Source organism: Dromaius novaehollandiae, chromosome 9 (genome assembly GCF_036370855.1).
Source record: "Dromaius novaehollandiae isolate bDroNov1 chromosome 9, bDroNov1.hap1, whole genome shotgun sequence".
Lineage (NCBI taxonomy): Eukaryota > Metazoa > Chordata > Aves > Casuariiformes > Dromaiidae > Dromaius > Dromaius novaehollandiae.
The window spans coordinates 5,122,946-5,139,501 of NC_088106.1; the positions used below are offsets into that span (position 1 = coordinate 5,122,946).

General features: G+C 42.3%; 1 protein-coding gene across 2 annotated transcripts in view; it reads right to left on the reverse strand.

Annotated features, from left to right (window-relative positions):
• BCHE (butyrylcholinesterase) overlaps positions 1–16,556 on the reverse strand; it is a 53,396-nt gene that overhangs the window by 24,029 nt on the left and 12,811 nt on the right. The window contains exons 1-2 of one of the 2 annotated variants that reach the window (XM_026105767.2): positions 9,114–9,264; positions 3,872–5,393 (exon numbers count right to left, since the gene is read on the reverse strand). In XM_026105767.2, the coding sequence (XP_025961552.2) occupies positions 3,872–5,388 (1,517 nt within the window). In that variant the 5' untranslated portion in view covers positions 5,389–5,393; positions 9,114–9,264. Of the gene's footprint in view, positions 1–3,871; positions 5,394–9,113; positions 9,265–16,556 lie in introns of those variants that run through there. The other variant, XM_064516581.1, reaches the window with a different exon arrangement.

Consider the following 16,556-nt stretch of genomic DNA (forward strand, 5'->3'; position numbering starts at 1 on the left):
TCTGCTCTTAAAACTGTGCCCCATCTGTGCATGGGTTAAGTGGCAATTCGCACTGTGGCACCGTTTCCAAAAGAAGTGACCTTCTGAACAGGACTTAAGCATCCTTCCACATCCGCTCATGGTTACCAGAGCTTCCCGAGACACTGAATCCTATTTTGGGTAAGTGAATCTGCAGGGAATCTCATGAACAAAAGCCAGTGGCCTATTGTCAGAGAAGAATGGTGCAGAGCAGGGTCTACACAGATGTTAGAGACTATGTAAATATATGTCATATTCCTAAAAAAAAAAAAAAAAAAAAAAAAAAAAAGAATTTAACACTATGCCCTTGGGTATAGAAAATGAATAATAGAATAACAGAAAATCTTCACCCTGATAATTTTCCAGAAAAAAAATGGTCAGTTATCATGGCTATTTATGTTTAGCAAGGGTGTGAAATAAAAACTGCTATACTATATACTAACAATACAGGGTATTTAAACCTTTGACTTTTGCTATCACCATTTTTAATCCCAGTGCTCATGTAGGAAGGAAAAATAGAGAGCATTAGGGTCAAAGTGTGGGCTTGAAGCCCCCTTGCAAGAAACGCAGAGTGGGGTCTGCAGCACCAAAGGAGGCACGAAGCACGTGGCCCCATGCAAGGGAAGCTGTGCCATCTCACCGGCCCGTCAGGGAGAAAGTCCCAAGACAAAACTCATTTATTTCAGCTTGTGTTGTCTCTACCTTATCTCTTTTTCCTTTTTTTCTGCAGGCTTCTCTTTCCTCCCTTACGCTTTTGTACTAATGCACATTAGAATATTAGGTCAAACGCCCTCACTAAAAATTGTGCTGTACAATATCTCTGATTTTCATCTTTTTGCCTAATTTTTTCCTCATGCATTGCAAGCATCAATGGCAAAGCAATTTTTTCCCCAGATGTTTGTCCTTTGATCACGCCAGAGTTTACTATAAACAGATGTCAAACACAAGGAGGGCTTCCCCAGTTCTTTATAAATGTTTACTGTCCGTACAAAAGTGCTGGGGGAAAAAAAATCAGCTATTTCCTTGGGGATTATTAACAATGTCTCTTATTTCTCCACTCATTCTAAGGTGTGGACAATTTATAACAGAACCCAACGGCGATCTGTGTTCTGGATTATGAGGAAAGTGGCGCATAATGGGTTAATACTGATCTGCACTTTTAGTGCAGGTCCAATTGTACCATTGTATTAGCTCCCATAATAGTCATGGTTTTGATATTTGTGACAAAAGCAGAGGTAGGGATTATTTGCTGTTTGCTGTGGAAACCACGTGAAATCCTATCTGTTGGCTAATCTAATTATAGTGCAAATGATAATCAGGCTAGAGGACAAGACTGGTGGCTAAAGCCTTTCATAAATTTAAACCTGGATGTACCTTATGATGTCTGATTTTAGCCAGAAACAGGGACAGTGTACTCTATTTCGTGCAGCAGGTAATAGGGACACAGGAATGACTGCGTATGTATATTTATATTATAATATAGCAGAAATCGAAAGTTCAAAACAATGTATTGTTCTGCAAAATCTAGTTTGGACCTAAATTTCTCTTTTCCTAGTAATAAATAGTTTTGCATAATGGAAAGATCTACAGGTTTTGGATGGCCGTTACCCAATCTCGATTGCCAGTTCCTGCAGGGCAGGTCTGTAACGCGGCGGTACCCAACACGGAGCCTGCGCTCAGCTCCCTCTCACCAAGGGCCTGGTGACACCAGCTTCCGAGCAATGCTGTCATATCCTATCTTCACAGTGCAGGAACGGTTGCACGTTTTAAGTGACCTCATTGCACTTCGCCTTGGGATTCCTTCCCGTGCATTTTTGGCGTTGACGAATGATCTGCACAGCCCATTTCCAAAGCGCGCGTTGCTGCTGAGTGCTGCTCTCTGCTATAGTCTTCCCCACAGAACTCGTACAGAAGAGCTCCCAGACTGAATTTTAGATTACATTTTTACAAGTATAAAACCTGTATTAAAGTGCTGCACATTTGAAGAGTGTAATTATCTGTACACCCATTCTCTGAGTTTTAAAATGCTCATCATTTACAATAAACAAAATACATTATAGGCTCTAAGCTGTGAAAGGAATAGAACTTGTTAAATCAATTAACGTTTCTATGTATCAAGATAAACAATTACACCTTTTCATAAGAAAATCTGTTAAAAGGAAATGCTTGTAAAAATTAACTGTTTGTTCACCTCGGGGCATAACGTAAAGGGAATGCAAAAGGCGGTCTAGGAAACGCATCTTACCAAGCAATGGTTATCATTTCCTTTGCTCAAAAAATACCACAGCCCCTTACACACCTGTTGAAGGAATAAGCCAGTTAGAAGAGTATTTGGGTGGGGGAAAGGGGATGCGGTGCGGCAGGCCTGTTAAATAAGCGCTATGACAAGTCGCGAAGGGTGGTGACACCTGGAGCCGGTAACGCAAAGACGAGCGGGTGGCAGCCGGGTCCGGGAGACACCGCAGGTGCGCGGGGACCAGACTGCCCGCGGCCGAAGCCGAGCCACCGCCTAACGCTGCGCCCAAGTCAAATAGCTTTTCCTTGGGAGGAATATCAGGTCGAAATAGAGAAGATATATGGCACCTGTCATGAGGTCTCCTTTTGGATGATTGTGTTTTGTCCTAGCAAGGGAAGTTCCAAAAATGCACTGGTGAGTCAAAGAAGAGCCCTAGTTACTATTAAAGCACTTGAAAAAAACGCTTCATAGCCAAAGACTCAAGAGCACAACCTGTTTTGTTTAACAAATAAAAGGTTTAAGCATTATTCAAATAGAGTCTCAATCTAGCTCCATAGGGAGCACAAATTTAATAATATAAAGCTTAAGAAATTGTCAAAGATTAACACATTATCGCAGCTGGAAAACTAGAATAGACAAATTCAGACCAGAAAAAAAACTTCTCTTTTTAACTGGAAGTGTAATAAAGCTTCAGAACAACCTGCCACTTCCACCCCTGGAAATGTTTAAGTCCTTTGTTTTGTGTTATGTGTAAGCTCATATGGACTAAATGAGCACAATAGACTCTTCCGATTTCTGATCTATTAATCTACTAAGAAAAAATTGTTATGTCCTGTTTCAAAGTTGACTTCAGTCTTTACACACCGTTACAAAACCCTCCATGGATTTGGTAGCAGGACATTCACAAATCGAAGGAGAAGTCCACCACGGAAGATAAATTAATGCAGGATTTTAAACTATCGGCTAAAAATTTTTAAAGTGTGAATTGAATATTTTACTGCATGTTTCCATAGGTACAGTTTTCTACTTTCTATATATACAGTTTTCTTAGCAGAGGGAGAGAGAGGAAACCGAGCTTGTGACAAGAAAAGACGGCTCCCCCTTCCTTTGGGCTGACAGCCTTGAGACTAATTGCACATGACGGTGATAACGACTGTTTTTCTTATGGCGATGTAAGACATTTCCATCTGAATATTTCATAGAGAGAGAAGCACACAGATGCAGCAGCGCAGAGCTCCGTGCACCGCACAGCGAAGGGTTTTCTCCCTGCTCTCTCGGACGCTACCTAAATACACCGGTGCATTCAATCCATTTCACGCATCCAAACAAAATATGCTTATTTGGTTAAACGGTAAAAAATGTTTAGTACTTGCTTTTATAGGTGGGTACACAGTATTTCCTTAAGCTCATCCAATACAGTGAGCTACACGCCAACAGTTTATTTTACTAAGACATTGTTTTTATCACAGCTAAAACAGGGATTCTGCCTAGCTGGACAATTAATCCTCCCTCAGAGCTCTCATCAGACTTCAAATCACAACCAGCATGGGTAGGGTTTCTGTGTCTGTGCAAGCGCAAGCAGCTGACCAATCAAACAAACGGCTACAGGAAACTTACCCCGTTTTTGCAAAACTTGCCCAGTATCTCAGCATGGACCTACTTAAGATTTCTTCAGCCTTGGTGTAATTAGCTCTTCTTTCTAAGGGTAATCCAAACACAAACTGGATCTCGCTACCGTGCATCACTCCCATCCACTCTGGCCAAAAGACCTTTGAGGATCGATGTTCGAAGAAGTAGAAGAATGCGTTGTGTCCTAGCTGCGCAAACTTTTTTGCGAATTCCACCGCAGGACATATCATAGTGTAATCACCAACCACGTCGTCCATGGCATCACGGTAATGCTCTGGTTTCTGCTCATTTTCCCAGTCTGTGTACTGAAAAATGATGGATTCCACTGCAAGTTGGCTTGCTTCTGGGAAGGCATATGCTAAAGCTGCTTGAAATTCTGTTTTATTGATCAAGCTATCGTTATCTTTGCTGAAACCGGGTACTCCATATACTAAAAAACTTGATCCTTCATCTTTGTTAACGCCCACTAAGATCTGTGTCTGTTTGAAAAGGCCATCTTCAACCAATGTTTTTGGCATATCCAGAAGAAAATCGCCATCCACAGTTGGACCAAAATATACTTTAATAAGGGATTCACTTACTACAGCAAAGCTTTCACTGTTCACTATATCCTGGGGGTCCTTGTCTTGGAGGCAGACGATTAGCTCTGTCTCATTGCTGGTAGGACAGTGGAGATACTCGGCTAAAGCCACAGTTCTGTTCCTGGCTTCTGATGGTGTTATTGCAGCCCAGGGGGCATTTGCAGCTCCACTTTGCATGATGGCTCTTGTGAAAAAGGGATGGCTTCCAGGAGAAAGGACGTGGTAGCTGACAGAAGCAGAGCCAGCACTCTCTCCAAATATAGTCACACTTCTCGGATTGCCCCCAAAAGCTGCTATGTTCTCCTGGACCCACTGAAGTGCTAATCTTTGGTCGAATAAACCTGCATTTCCAGGTGCTTCCTGGTTTCCTGGCAAAGCCAAAAATCCTAATGCACCAGTCCGGTAGTTCATAGAAACAACAACGACTCTTTCAACCCTAGCCAGAAACTTGCCATCATAGACAGGCAGGGAAGTTGACCCACCCTCAAAGCTACCCCCATATATCCACACCATGACAGTTGCATTCTTGGTTTTGGGAGAGGGAATCCATACATTAAGGTATAAGCAGTCTTCACTTAGGTTAGTTTTTGGATTCCACATCTCTGAGCCAGGAAATCCAGGGAAAGTTGTGTCTATAGCTTGGTAACAAGAGTTTGCCTGTTCTGTGGCATTCCAGATATCTGACCACTTCTCACGAGGTTCTGGTTTCTGAAACCTCAGTCTTCCAATGGGCGGCTGTCCATAGGGAATTCCAAGGAAGGCTGTCACCGTTCCCCCTAGTACCTGCAAGTTCACCCCCTTTACTCTGCCTTTCTTAGTTGTGATGATGTTCTCTTCCGGCAGCACCTTCCTGATGAACATGTACAGGAGAAGAAACCACATAAGAAATCTGGTATGGACACCTGTGCCATATTTGCAAATCATGGTGTCTGAAAGAAAGGAAAAAAGAAATTCAGAATTTGCATGTTAATGTATCGGTACCAGAACCAAAAGCATATATTCAGAAAGCACGTAGATCCTTCCAAGGGCACTGGAAACAAGATGGTGCTGTGCACAAAGCATTCAGGCTCAGGAGTCTTTAACCATAACTTCTTGCTAATTTGTCCTGTTGCAAAACCATTTTTAGTATTTAGCGCAGGGCTATAGACTCACAGTTTAGGTGGGAAAGGACCACGGGAGGTCATCTGGGCCAAATCCCACTTACAGCTGGACAGACTTCTAAGTCAGATGATGTTGCTCAGGGCCTTGTCCTGTTCTGAGTGTCTCCAAGGATGGAGATTCCACAGTCTCCTTGGAAAACCATAATTATAACTGAGGTTTACTGACAGCAGCTTCCAGTTTTTGAAAGCGATTTCCGTAGGAACAGAGGGCTGAAAAAGGCTTTTCAGATTGTAGTCTGAGCCTTGAAATTTGCAAGAGAGGACCAATAGATATTTATTTAGAGGATCAACAGACCAGCTACTCCAAATGTTCCCATAATCTTTGGATAAAATCGTGCTCTTTTCTTCGTGCAGGCAAGGCCGGCCTTAAATATAAAAGGGGCTATTTGGAGAAAGTGTTACAAAAACTCTGCAGTTTCACTGACTCACAATACAGGGCTTCAAAACAACACTGTCCCTAAAAAACGTGAGGAAATGAGGCCAAAGAGGGAAAGGTCACACAAGTAGTGTCTGACTGTGTGGACCATGGGTCATATATCCGTGGTCTGATTTTTTTCATGCCACTGTAGTTGTAAGTCCACACTGGATTTACAACACAGCAGAGGTTTTGCTGAGCCTAGGAGGAACTGCTTTTTTTCTGTTCCCAAATACCAGCACTCTCTCCCTCCATCAGCAATTTTTGGCCATCACGTTTTCATCGTTTTCTTTAGTTAACAGATGACTTCACCACTCGATGAATAGAGCATTTTATGATCTGTGATAGAAAATGCCATGCCTGATTAGCCACTATTCCGTCTGAGGTTTATTTAGCAATCTGCATTCTCAAGTCAATAAAGGGGAATAATAAACATCACTACGCACAGATTTTTCCACATCTTAACATGCACACCGTGAATGCTGGAAAGGAGCTTGGACCCATGTTTTAATCCAAGGATTTCTAGGCCCAGGCAAGGTTTGAGCTACACACTTGTGTCACAGCACGTGCCTGGGCTGAAGTAAAGATAGCACCGCTATAAACTCAAAAAGGCACTAGATGGTTGTGGTATCCTGCTCATATGTCTTAAGATCTGAAGGTGCCTCTAACAAGTGAAGTGCATGAAGTACCTCAGCTGACTGTCAGGTCATTAGCTCTTGTGGGTGACTGTACACGGAGGCAGGCCAAGACCTACCTGCAACATTTCTTTCAAGATTTTATTTCTATTAGGTAACTTAACCTGGTTTCTAACCACCATACTCACAAGAAGCTGTCATATTTCTGCTACTTAAAATGAACATTAAAATGCTAAAAATACATACGGATTTTTTTGATCTGTGTAGGCAGTACCTAATAATTTATGGCCTGGTTCTTGCTTCCTGAGAGTTTCTTAAAGAGATAATTAATATTATCTTAAAGCTAAGGGTATAGATTCCGATTATGTACACCATTTAAGCATACTAATAGTCCTATTTACCCTAATTCTTTAAAATGTTATAAAAATGCATTTTCCCCTTGAAAATGAAATGTCAGGAAAAGAATATTTGCAAAAACCCATTTTTACGGCTTCTGCTCGACAAAGCTTCCTTCTATTTTTTGCTTGCTGTCCTGTTGTACGTAGTGTACTCAGCCCTGCCACTTTAAACAGTCCATTCTTTGTTAATAAGAAGCACTTGTGTCCTTAAAAGGAATGAGGCTAATTTCTGTGGAAAGTACAGCTGTGCACCCAATCTGAGCTCCTCTTGCTAGTTTGCATATTGTTGGAAATAAGCTGAGAAAACACTGGAAAAAAAAGGAACATTTTGCTCAGAGAGGCTTCTGAATTTGAGATAGAATCAGAGGAACAGAGAAGAATTTTCAGAGAATTTATCAAAACCCATAAACAATAGATAAACTTTGGAAAAATAAATATTTAACCTCAAAGTGTCCTTTTATTTAAAAAAATGACAAGGTGGGGAAAAAGGGCAGTAGACTTCACAGTTTCCCTAGCGGTTCATCTCAAGATTTGCTTCTCAGAAGCCTGCAAACGCTCGTGTGCGTGCTACGCTTTACGGATGTGAGCGGTCGGTCTGGACCACTCAGGCGGTCCAGCAAGCGCAGAGGCGCGTGTGTGCCGGAGCCCCGCTTCCCCAGCCGCGGGGAGCTCCCGGCCGCACCGCTCGGCCATGCGGTCCTCACCATACGCCCGCCCGTTTCTGCCATTCATTCCCGCAATAAAATCTTTGGAGAGCTGGGTGAGAAAAGGCACAGAAAGAGTAGGTTGGGGCTAAACTCTTTCGCCCTCTCTCACGGTCAGCCCGGACCACCGCGGTGGCCGTGAGAACCATCCGTGTTTACAGCAGGAATCTCGCTGCGTACGTGTGCACCCCAGGCACCGCTGCTCGAGACGGGAAAAGTACTTTTTCTAAATCTGTTTCTTCGCGAGCTCTTTCTTTTTTTCCCACGCTCACTTTTAACATGCCACCTGGGACTGAGCAACGGCAACAACTAGATGCAGTCAGGGATTTCTGATATCATCCTTGCAAAGAAAAGAAAACAACACTAGCAAAAACAGAAGAGGTAAAAGTTCTTAACAGTTTTAATATCTAAAAATTAATTTAAAAAAGAGCAGGATAAGGGTAAAACACTCCAGGATTTCAAAACACAGAGGCATAACTGTTGATCCTAAAATGTTTTAGATGAGAATTCTAAGGAAAAAAAAACTAATAAAAAAATTCAATTCTGTACGTTTCTAATTAGCTCTACAATAAAACAGCTGATATTTTAAAGAAAAAGTTTGAAACAGATCAAGCTTGAAAAAGCGAGAAGTTTTAAACTACTGAATGAGAGGATATGTCTAGTTTCAAGTTACTCTGCTAATATTGACAAAAGTAGCAAGTGATAGAGGATTACTATTACACCTTGAATGTATGGCAAATATTGCATTTAATAATGATTTTAATGCTGCATTAAAACAAACTCAGCAATATAAAGCACACTGAGCAAAACAAACATTACTTGGTTATGACTATGAGAGTAAAAGAGTCAGAAGATTGCTTTGGCTCATCAACCTTAACCAAGTGGAGATATATCATATAATGTATTTGCATACTTTAAAAAGCTGCTTCTGCATTAGTTTCACCCAGCAAAAGTTAAACAGGACGTACTTTCGTATTCTCGTTCAGCAAGGGAATACAATTTATTTCAGCGTCTGTTTCCTCTCCTTGCAAATCTTTTCCAAGTGAAGAAATCTATACACGAGACTATGTAATCGCTATTTAAATAGAAAAGATGGTTGAAGTAATAAGTGATTCCTAGCTCAGTTTAATTTACTTAGCCCGGACTCTCCTGGACACCACCGAGGGCTGCCGCACATGCCTGCCTGCTTGCTCGCTTCGCGGGGTAGAGTGAGTTTTCCCAAGAGAGCAACAAATGGGCAGAGCGTAACAGTTTAAAAGCTCACAATCCCCATGCAAATCGAGCTGAACTGAAATTACCCTGGCAGACGGAGCCCTGTTAAACAGAGAATCACTTACCCCCCTTCGGTCACAGGAACTGCAAAGTTTCTGAGAGTCAGGATCTCTGAACACTTCGGTGAAACTGCAGTGTGCAGCTGCTGCTTTAAGCCCGTAAATTGGCCAGTACTGACATTATAATCAACTGTTTCTGACACAAAGCTCGCGAGAGTTGGCAGCCGCAACTTGATCTGCAGGCAGCCGGGCTGTAGTGCCTGACATCTGTCCAAAGGCTCACGGTGTAGCTGCAGAAGTGCTACCGAGACAACCCCGTTTTGGAGAAAACCGGGCATTAGCTCCTACTGGAAAGGGAAGGCAAAGTGAATTCTTAGCACAGGGCAACTATTTCATAATCGGAAAGGATAAACAGAATTATAAATGTGATATAATCCTGCCTTTGTTTCCTTCATTTTGCACAGGGAGCTAGTCCTACGTGTATTTTTTGCTGTTGTACAGCTCACGATTAGTACAATTTTAAAGTACCTCAAACTTTCCTTTTCCCTGCATTTAGTCATTCCTCGTTGCAAGCAGCTGTGGCGGAGGAAAAGGAGGGTGCTCTGCGCAGCCATAACAACCGGCAAGCCTTAGTGCTATTACTTGACTTATGACATCTGAGGGTTGCTGTAGAAGTCTGTGTTGTCCTCTTCTGACGGCAGGGTTAAAAGTGGTACCCAGAAGGTGTCACATAATGTTTTCTCACTGTTCTGAGGCATAAAATCGGAACTCACCCATGCTGGCTAGTGCCTGTGACACCCTTCCTGTGCCTAGGGTCTCTCGACCCCAAACCGAGGGTCGGCGGTGCCAGGGCTGCCGCCCAGCCGGGGACACGTCCCACCGCCCTGCCATAAATCAGCGCCTCTTCAGTCACCTCCTACGCCCTGTACTATAGACACATTTATCGAGAGAGTGTTTAAATCGAGAGCGTTTCGAGATAAAAATGAAAGTAAAATAGGAAGAGGAGGGGAGAGGATAAATAAATCATGCACGTGCACACATTCCCCCTTGCAGAAAGGCTCGTCAAAGCTCTGCTGGAGATCCACAGCCGATCCAGGCCGCACATCCCCATCTCCAGACCGCCTTTGCCGTCCTCTGCTGCCGTTCGCCAGCACTTCTCTGAAAGGGGCAACTAACTTTTCCCCACTTTGGGGTTTGCGTCTACCAGCAGCCTTTGCTTCCCCTTTTGGAGCTCCAGACAATTACCTAATTTAACAGTCAAACCACAGCTCTGTTTCAGTTATACGAAGGCGTTATTTGGCAATGTATAGAAGAGAAACAAAGCAGAAATAAGAAGTATAAAGTTCGTAGACCTTAACATGGAGACCTCAAACTATTTTTAGAAGCTAGTACGTGAAAAAGTGTTTTAATAGAGAAAAGCTCAAGAAAGCACAGTCATTTGATTTCTTCTAATAACTTTAAAATGTACCTCTAGCAACAGGCATTAGAGAGGTTTACTGCAGGGACATGTCCATTTGAAAGAATATGGCCTAGGCTAGACCGGAGCCAGATTATAAATCCCTAGGATTTTAGCATGAAAGTGATAGTTTGGAATTAAGAATTCCTAGCCAAGGTTGTGATCTTAGTTACATGAGCATAAATCTTTAATAACAAAATATAATTAGTTTGGAGCCGATTCTAGAGACAACTCTAGCCACTCGCTTTTCAAAAATTTTGAGCTGCGGTTTCCTACAGGAACAGGAGACCAGCAGGAAAACCAAACACAAAAATTGCCGTTCCCGGCCTCCTCCGTCTTCTGACACTGGCGGCGGGGTCCTACCTGCCCTGCTGTCCCCAGGTCCTGTGCCCACCACGACCCCCTCGGCAGTGCCCAGGGCACTCGAGACAAGCAGGCGGACAGATTAAATGCAGAGTGTTAGCGTTTCTGTGGCCTGGGACAAGGTGACCCTGCGAGAAGTGTCCCAGGCTGCTTCTTGGGGCGTAGGAAATGCTCCGAGTTCAGTGTTAGGGCTACCTGGCTGTCTTTAGTTAACCGGGACATTAAGACAGACTGTTTAGTCTGTTATACTGCTAAACCGTTATCCATGAGTCTAATATTAGACTGTTACGGCCCTTTTCTATGATTTTTTCCTTTAATTAAAAAATTAACATATAAATTAAAGTTTTACAACTGTGTGCTGTGAGGGGAAACACTTCTTTTAGTTATTACTTAGCTTACTAAAAATATCTTCATGAAAATTACAGATTAAATACACTTAATGCCTTTAGTAATTTTGTGTAGACTGGTCATTTTCTCAATATTCCTCTGGGAGCTCGAAAGGAAAGCAGTGAGGTATCAAACAGCAGAATATCTAGAACAGATTATAGATAGATATATACTGATACTTTTAAATATATATATATATTTACCTGTTTATTTATACCATTTTTTGAGGTCATGCAAAACTTTATTTAAGGCAAGGTTGTTTAAAATCACCACCAAAGATATTTGTGTATTTTATCATTGAATGTGTGCCTGTGAAATATATCTCACATAGGTATAGGACTTTCAATGAAAGAGATGTCCAAGTCTCTCGGGAAATGAAAGCAAAGGCCAGCTCTAGGAAAGACAGATGTTTAGCAGTCTAAGAAGCTTAAATATTTAAGCAATATATGTTATGGAAACATCAAACATTTTTGTTATTATTTATTTCACTATTAAGCTGCCCTTCAGCATATTACCTTAGCATATGCAATCTTCTAAATTTATGAATAGCCTAAATTATGCACATTTTGGATTACCTGGAGGACTCATGTAATAATGCTGAGAAATCTATGATAGACAAAATTGGGAAAAGTTGTATCTCAGATATTTCTCGCTGATGGCATCCTAGTGGAAAGTGCTTCTCTCCCAAGCTCCCTCCAAGCTTTCCAGGTCTATTCACACATTTAGGGTCACACCCAGCTGCTCGCAGGGGTCAAGCTCGGCCTCCCAAGCCATCTACGGCCTCAAAACAAACACTTGGTCTCTTATAAGCAGCACTAAGCTGAACAGCTTGCCAAATTAAAGGCATATTTCATGTAAAGTGCATGCATATGTGAAGAAATACTGCATTTTATCTGGCTTTTTACCAATTTCCTCAAAAAGAGGTCCCTGTTACTAATTTCATTTGCAGCTGGCTGGGAAGTGTTCGATAAAGCCAGTGGGCTAGCTACCTTGCGCCAATCTTGGAAAGGTCTCCGAATGAGTGATGGACAGACCTACTTCACTGTCAGGCCAACATTTGCACTTTTCTCTAAGATTTTAGGATCCTTTAAAAGCAAGGAAAAGTGCTACACTTAGAAGGACCCTGCTAACTGAGGAGATGCTAATTGTTTTAAAAGTAGGAAAGGTTTTTTTTTTTTTCCTGATACAGAGTAAACTATTGCTAAACCATCTGAAATGTCATTTGTATGAATACATGATTTTGTTTAAGCTCTCTAGCCCTGATAAGCCCCTCCTCGACACAGCGGCCGTGATCGCAGGCCTGGCTTTCCCAGGGAGCAGCAGTGAGACCTTGGCTCAAACTCTTGAGAAAGCTGCTGTGTTGAGAAAGCTGCTGCGTTGTGAGAAAAAAAGGAGTAAACTCAAGCTGTACAAGACAAGAAGATGGTAGATTGCCGAGATGGTGACAGCTCAGGGTCTCCAGAGGGAAAAACACTGATGGCAAAAGTTGTGAAATCTCAAGATAAAAAGCCAGAAGGTGGCAGCTGGGTGAACTTGGCACAGGTCCTCTTTCACCAGTCAATGTCACTTGTTATTTTAGACTACTAGAAAATCCCCCAAAATTCCTCTTAACAAATAATTAGAAAAGTCATGGAAAGACATTTTAATCAGAGAGAAATTTGCTTTATTTGGAAAGATGTCTTAGATGCATATCATGAAAACGGACACCAATTTATTAAGTATACAGAAGGCACTAACACTCATAAAAGCTATTAGACACGATTATATTTTCCTTATTGGCTCAGTTATGATGTGCTATAACTTTCTCCTTATTACTCTAATTATAGGTTGGTATAATTTCCTCTTTATTAGCACAATTATGGTCTCCACTTTTATAAAATTCTTGGCAAAATCTGAGCCAATGAAAAAATATATCCAGATGAAAGATACATGCATTATTATTATTTCTTTTGAATGTTTATTTAATCTTAGTTCCCTATGGTATTCTTAAATAATTCATTATTTTATTTTATATAGGGATCTGATTCACTAAACAAATTAAAAAATGATTCATGTATACACAATACAACTTGCACAACATGAGTATAGCCCTGGTATTTAGCTTGTAAGAAAACAGGCAAAACCTAAGTGTCAGCAGAGAGCTGAAATGTTGTGTGAACATGATAAGGCTAATTAAATCATGAGTTAGGTTTACAGATTTCTGCAGATTAATTAATTGGCCATAGAACTGTTTTCCGTTTCTGCATTTCCTTTTTCTTTCCCATGGGGTATTGGAGCTGTAACTGTCTGAGATGATGCGAAGCTGCGTTGCGCCCCGCCAAGGCTGGCGTCGGTACGGAGAGGAGGGCGTGCAGACTGCCAGCCTGCCGTGGCTCTCCCGGCTCGAGTCAGGGACAAGCTCCTGCACTTCGCGGGCAGGCCAGGAAAGGACCCATAGGCTGAAGGGACTCCGCTGGGGGCTAATGCTGGGCCCTTCTTCCAGGTAAAGGTTGCTTTGTTTTACAGAGTATTACATGGTTTGACGTGTGATCCTTCAATGACAAAAAATAGTCTTTGTGTTTTTCTAAGCTAACTTGCGATAATAACTCACATTCTTCAGCTGAAAGTTTTGCTTTTGGTGGTTTATAAATACATAAACAAATAGTTGTATCTCTGCAGTCTACTCTGGAAAGCGTAAATGCCCAAGCGATCCCTGGCCAGCTTAGCATAATCCAGCTCGGTGGCTGGTCACAGTCTGCAGCTAGCAGCAGGAAGCTCCCTCTGTGATAATCCACCCCCTCGTGCACAGACTCTGTCAATAATAGCAGCACCTGAGGGATAAAAGAGCTCATTTGAGTCCGTAAAGAGGAATGTGTACCTGGAAGGTAGGAACTCTTCCCAATTCCCGATTCTCCCTGCGGGTTTCAGGCCTCAGCACTAGTATGATTCTCCATCTTTCAGTTTCTGCAGCAGCGAGAGGGCAAGATCCGTGTCTTCAGTGACCAGTGTCAAAAAGATGTTTGCTCAGAGGTTTAGTTTGAACCACTACAGTTTTCAGCTTTCACTTTCATGCAGCACTTGGAAACCATGAATAAAAGACTTAGGTCTTTCAGCAGGACCTTCTGGGATCTGTCAGCGGGAAGTGTCACGGGAAACAAGCTGAGGGTGACTTTGTTCATCCTTCAATAGATGGGTCACAGCTTGTGGATATGACACAGCTATTAATTTTAGCAGAAATAACTTAGGTGTTTGTTATGAGCTAAAACTTCACTGGTGCCATCTTGTTGCTGTGCGTAGGCCGAAGCGCGTAGGAGAGGAGGTGTTAGAGGCCAACGCGGAGAGGCAAGAGCGACCCGTTCAGTAACTTTGCTCAAGCAGCAGGGAGACAGTGCCAACATCAGTTCATGTTGGTCCCCATCAGGACAAAATTCAAATACGTGAGAGTCATTTTCCTATTAATTTCTGTAATTCGTAGCTGATTTGGTTGCTTAGCTTAGGTATTTCATGAAATAAATCTAACTTTGGGAAAACAGATGACCCTGGAAGAGGTCGTGCTTATTTTGTTACGACCTCGGGACAACACAGATGGAGGTGCACACAGAGACCTCAACCACGAGGGCTGTGTCTAGGGACTATCACACTTATGAAGGCGCAGGCGCTGCGGAGCACTATCCTAGTGCAAACTTCTCAGGCTGAGTGACTTTTTAACAGAAGGCCCCTTCGTTCTGTGGATGCGCAAATGTTGTGTAATCATGGAAATCGCATTATAAACATCTGTGCAAATTTTTCAGAAAGATGCCGTGATTCCTGAATGTTGGATAATTCATCACAGTACCATCTGCTTGAAAAACAGAGTTGTCAGTGCAGGTGGCTTATTGGTAAAGTACAGTAAACTCCCTCAGGTTTTGCTATATGTCTAGGTATAAAGTACATAGCGTTAAATAAAAAGTAATATGATTTAGCGACACGAATTAAAATACTAAGTGCATTTTGAGTCCCACGGTGTCCTTGAAACACTAACCATGCATAACTCTTCCAAAACATTATTTTTGTAAGAGTTAGAAGAATTCTTCATCAGTACTCTTCATTAATTTATTAACAGTATGGTCTGCTCATGGTTATTCTGCCCTATGCAGATTCCTGATGGATTAATCCACCCCATAAAATTCTCTTTGCTTCTTCTCAGCTTGTTTGCACCAGTGAAATTGCACCGGCCTGAAACAACGTTGGCATTTCCCGATCCCTTTGCCCCTATCAGGTAGTAGCATTTTATTACAGAAAGTCATCCGCCAGTGCATTTTCCCCTAGCGCTGGTTGCAGCAGGCTGAAGGAGGCAAGGAAAAGCTCACTGTCCTCGGTGGGCAAGCGGTGCTGTGGGCAGAGCTTGGGAAACCCGGGGAGAAGAGAGGCGTTTTTAGCAGTGATAGAAATGTTATGATTCCCTGCTCATTCTTGCACTTTTGCCTGAAGATAGGTTCACAAAGACACAGCACAACCTGAGAGTATTTCGGTTTAAAAGATCAAAATGGAGATACAGAGAAATTAAGAGATTTGCCCAAGATCCTAAGGAAGACTGAACGGTGTTCAGGCACAGGGAACATTAAAAGATATCTGTATTGGTTTATTTTAACTCCCTCGGTTTTATAGCTGTACTGTGGTATGTTTTTTCTCAGTGTATTACTAAAAATTAAAGACGTCTTTGATGGTAATCTTGAATAAAAGCAGTATTTCCATCCATTTCCCACAGTAAATAGACGTCAGCCCTCGGAAGTTAGAGTCTGCATTTTGTAAAAGTCACCGAAGGCTACAATCAAAAGAGCATGAAATGTGCTGGGTTCCTGAAATAGGGGACGTGTATCATGGGCGGTGAGAAAGCTGTGTCAGAGCAGGACGACTGCGAACTGCCAGGGCCTATTTTTGTAGCCACCACCACAGCTGTGAATCTTGTGTGCACAATAATTAATCATAATAAAGGTTGTACCGAGGATTTGGTCTGGAAATGTGCTCAGAAGGCACAGATGGAGTAGCATGGCACAAGAACATTTGCCCGCGTTTTTGCCAAAGCAGCAACTAACTCGCATTGAGGGGAGAGGGAAAAAAAAAAGGTAGCTAGGTAGTCGCTGCTAAGTGAGTTTTACATGGTTTGCCTGTCAGTGCCTCCAGCATTACCTATCCTGCAGGGACACCGCTTTAATAAAATGTCAGTGTATTTCCCAGTGTCACCCGAGGAATAAAGTGCAATGGCTAAGACTTGCACAGAGAAAACATTCAAGTGATTTTAATTTTCATGTTCATGCAAAGAATCCTGTCACCAGCTGACGAAA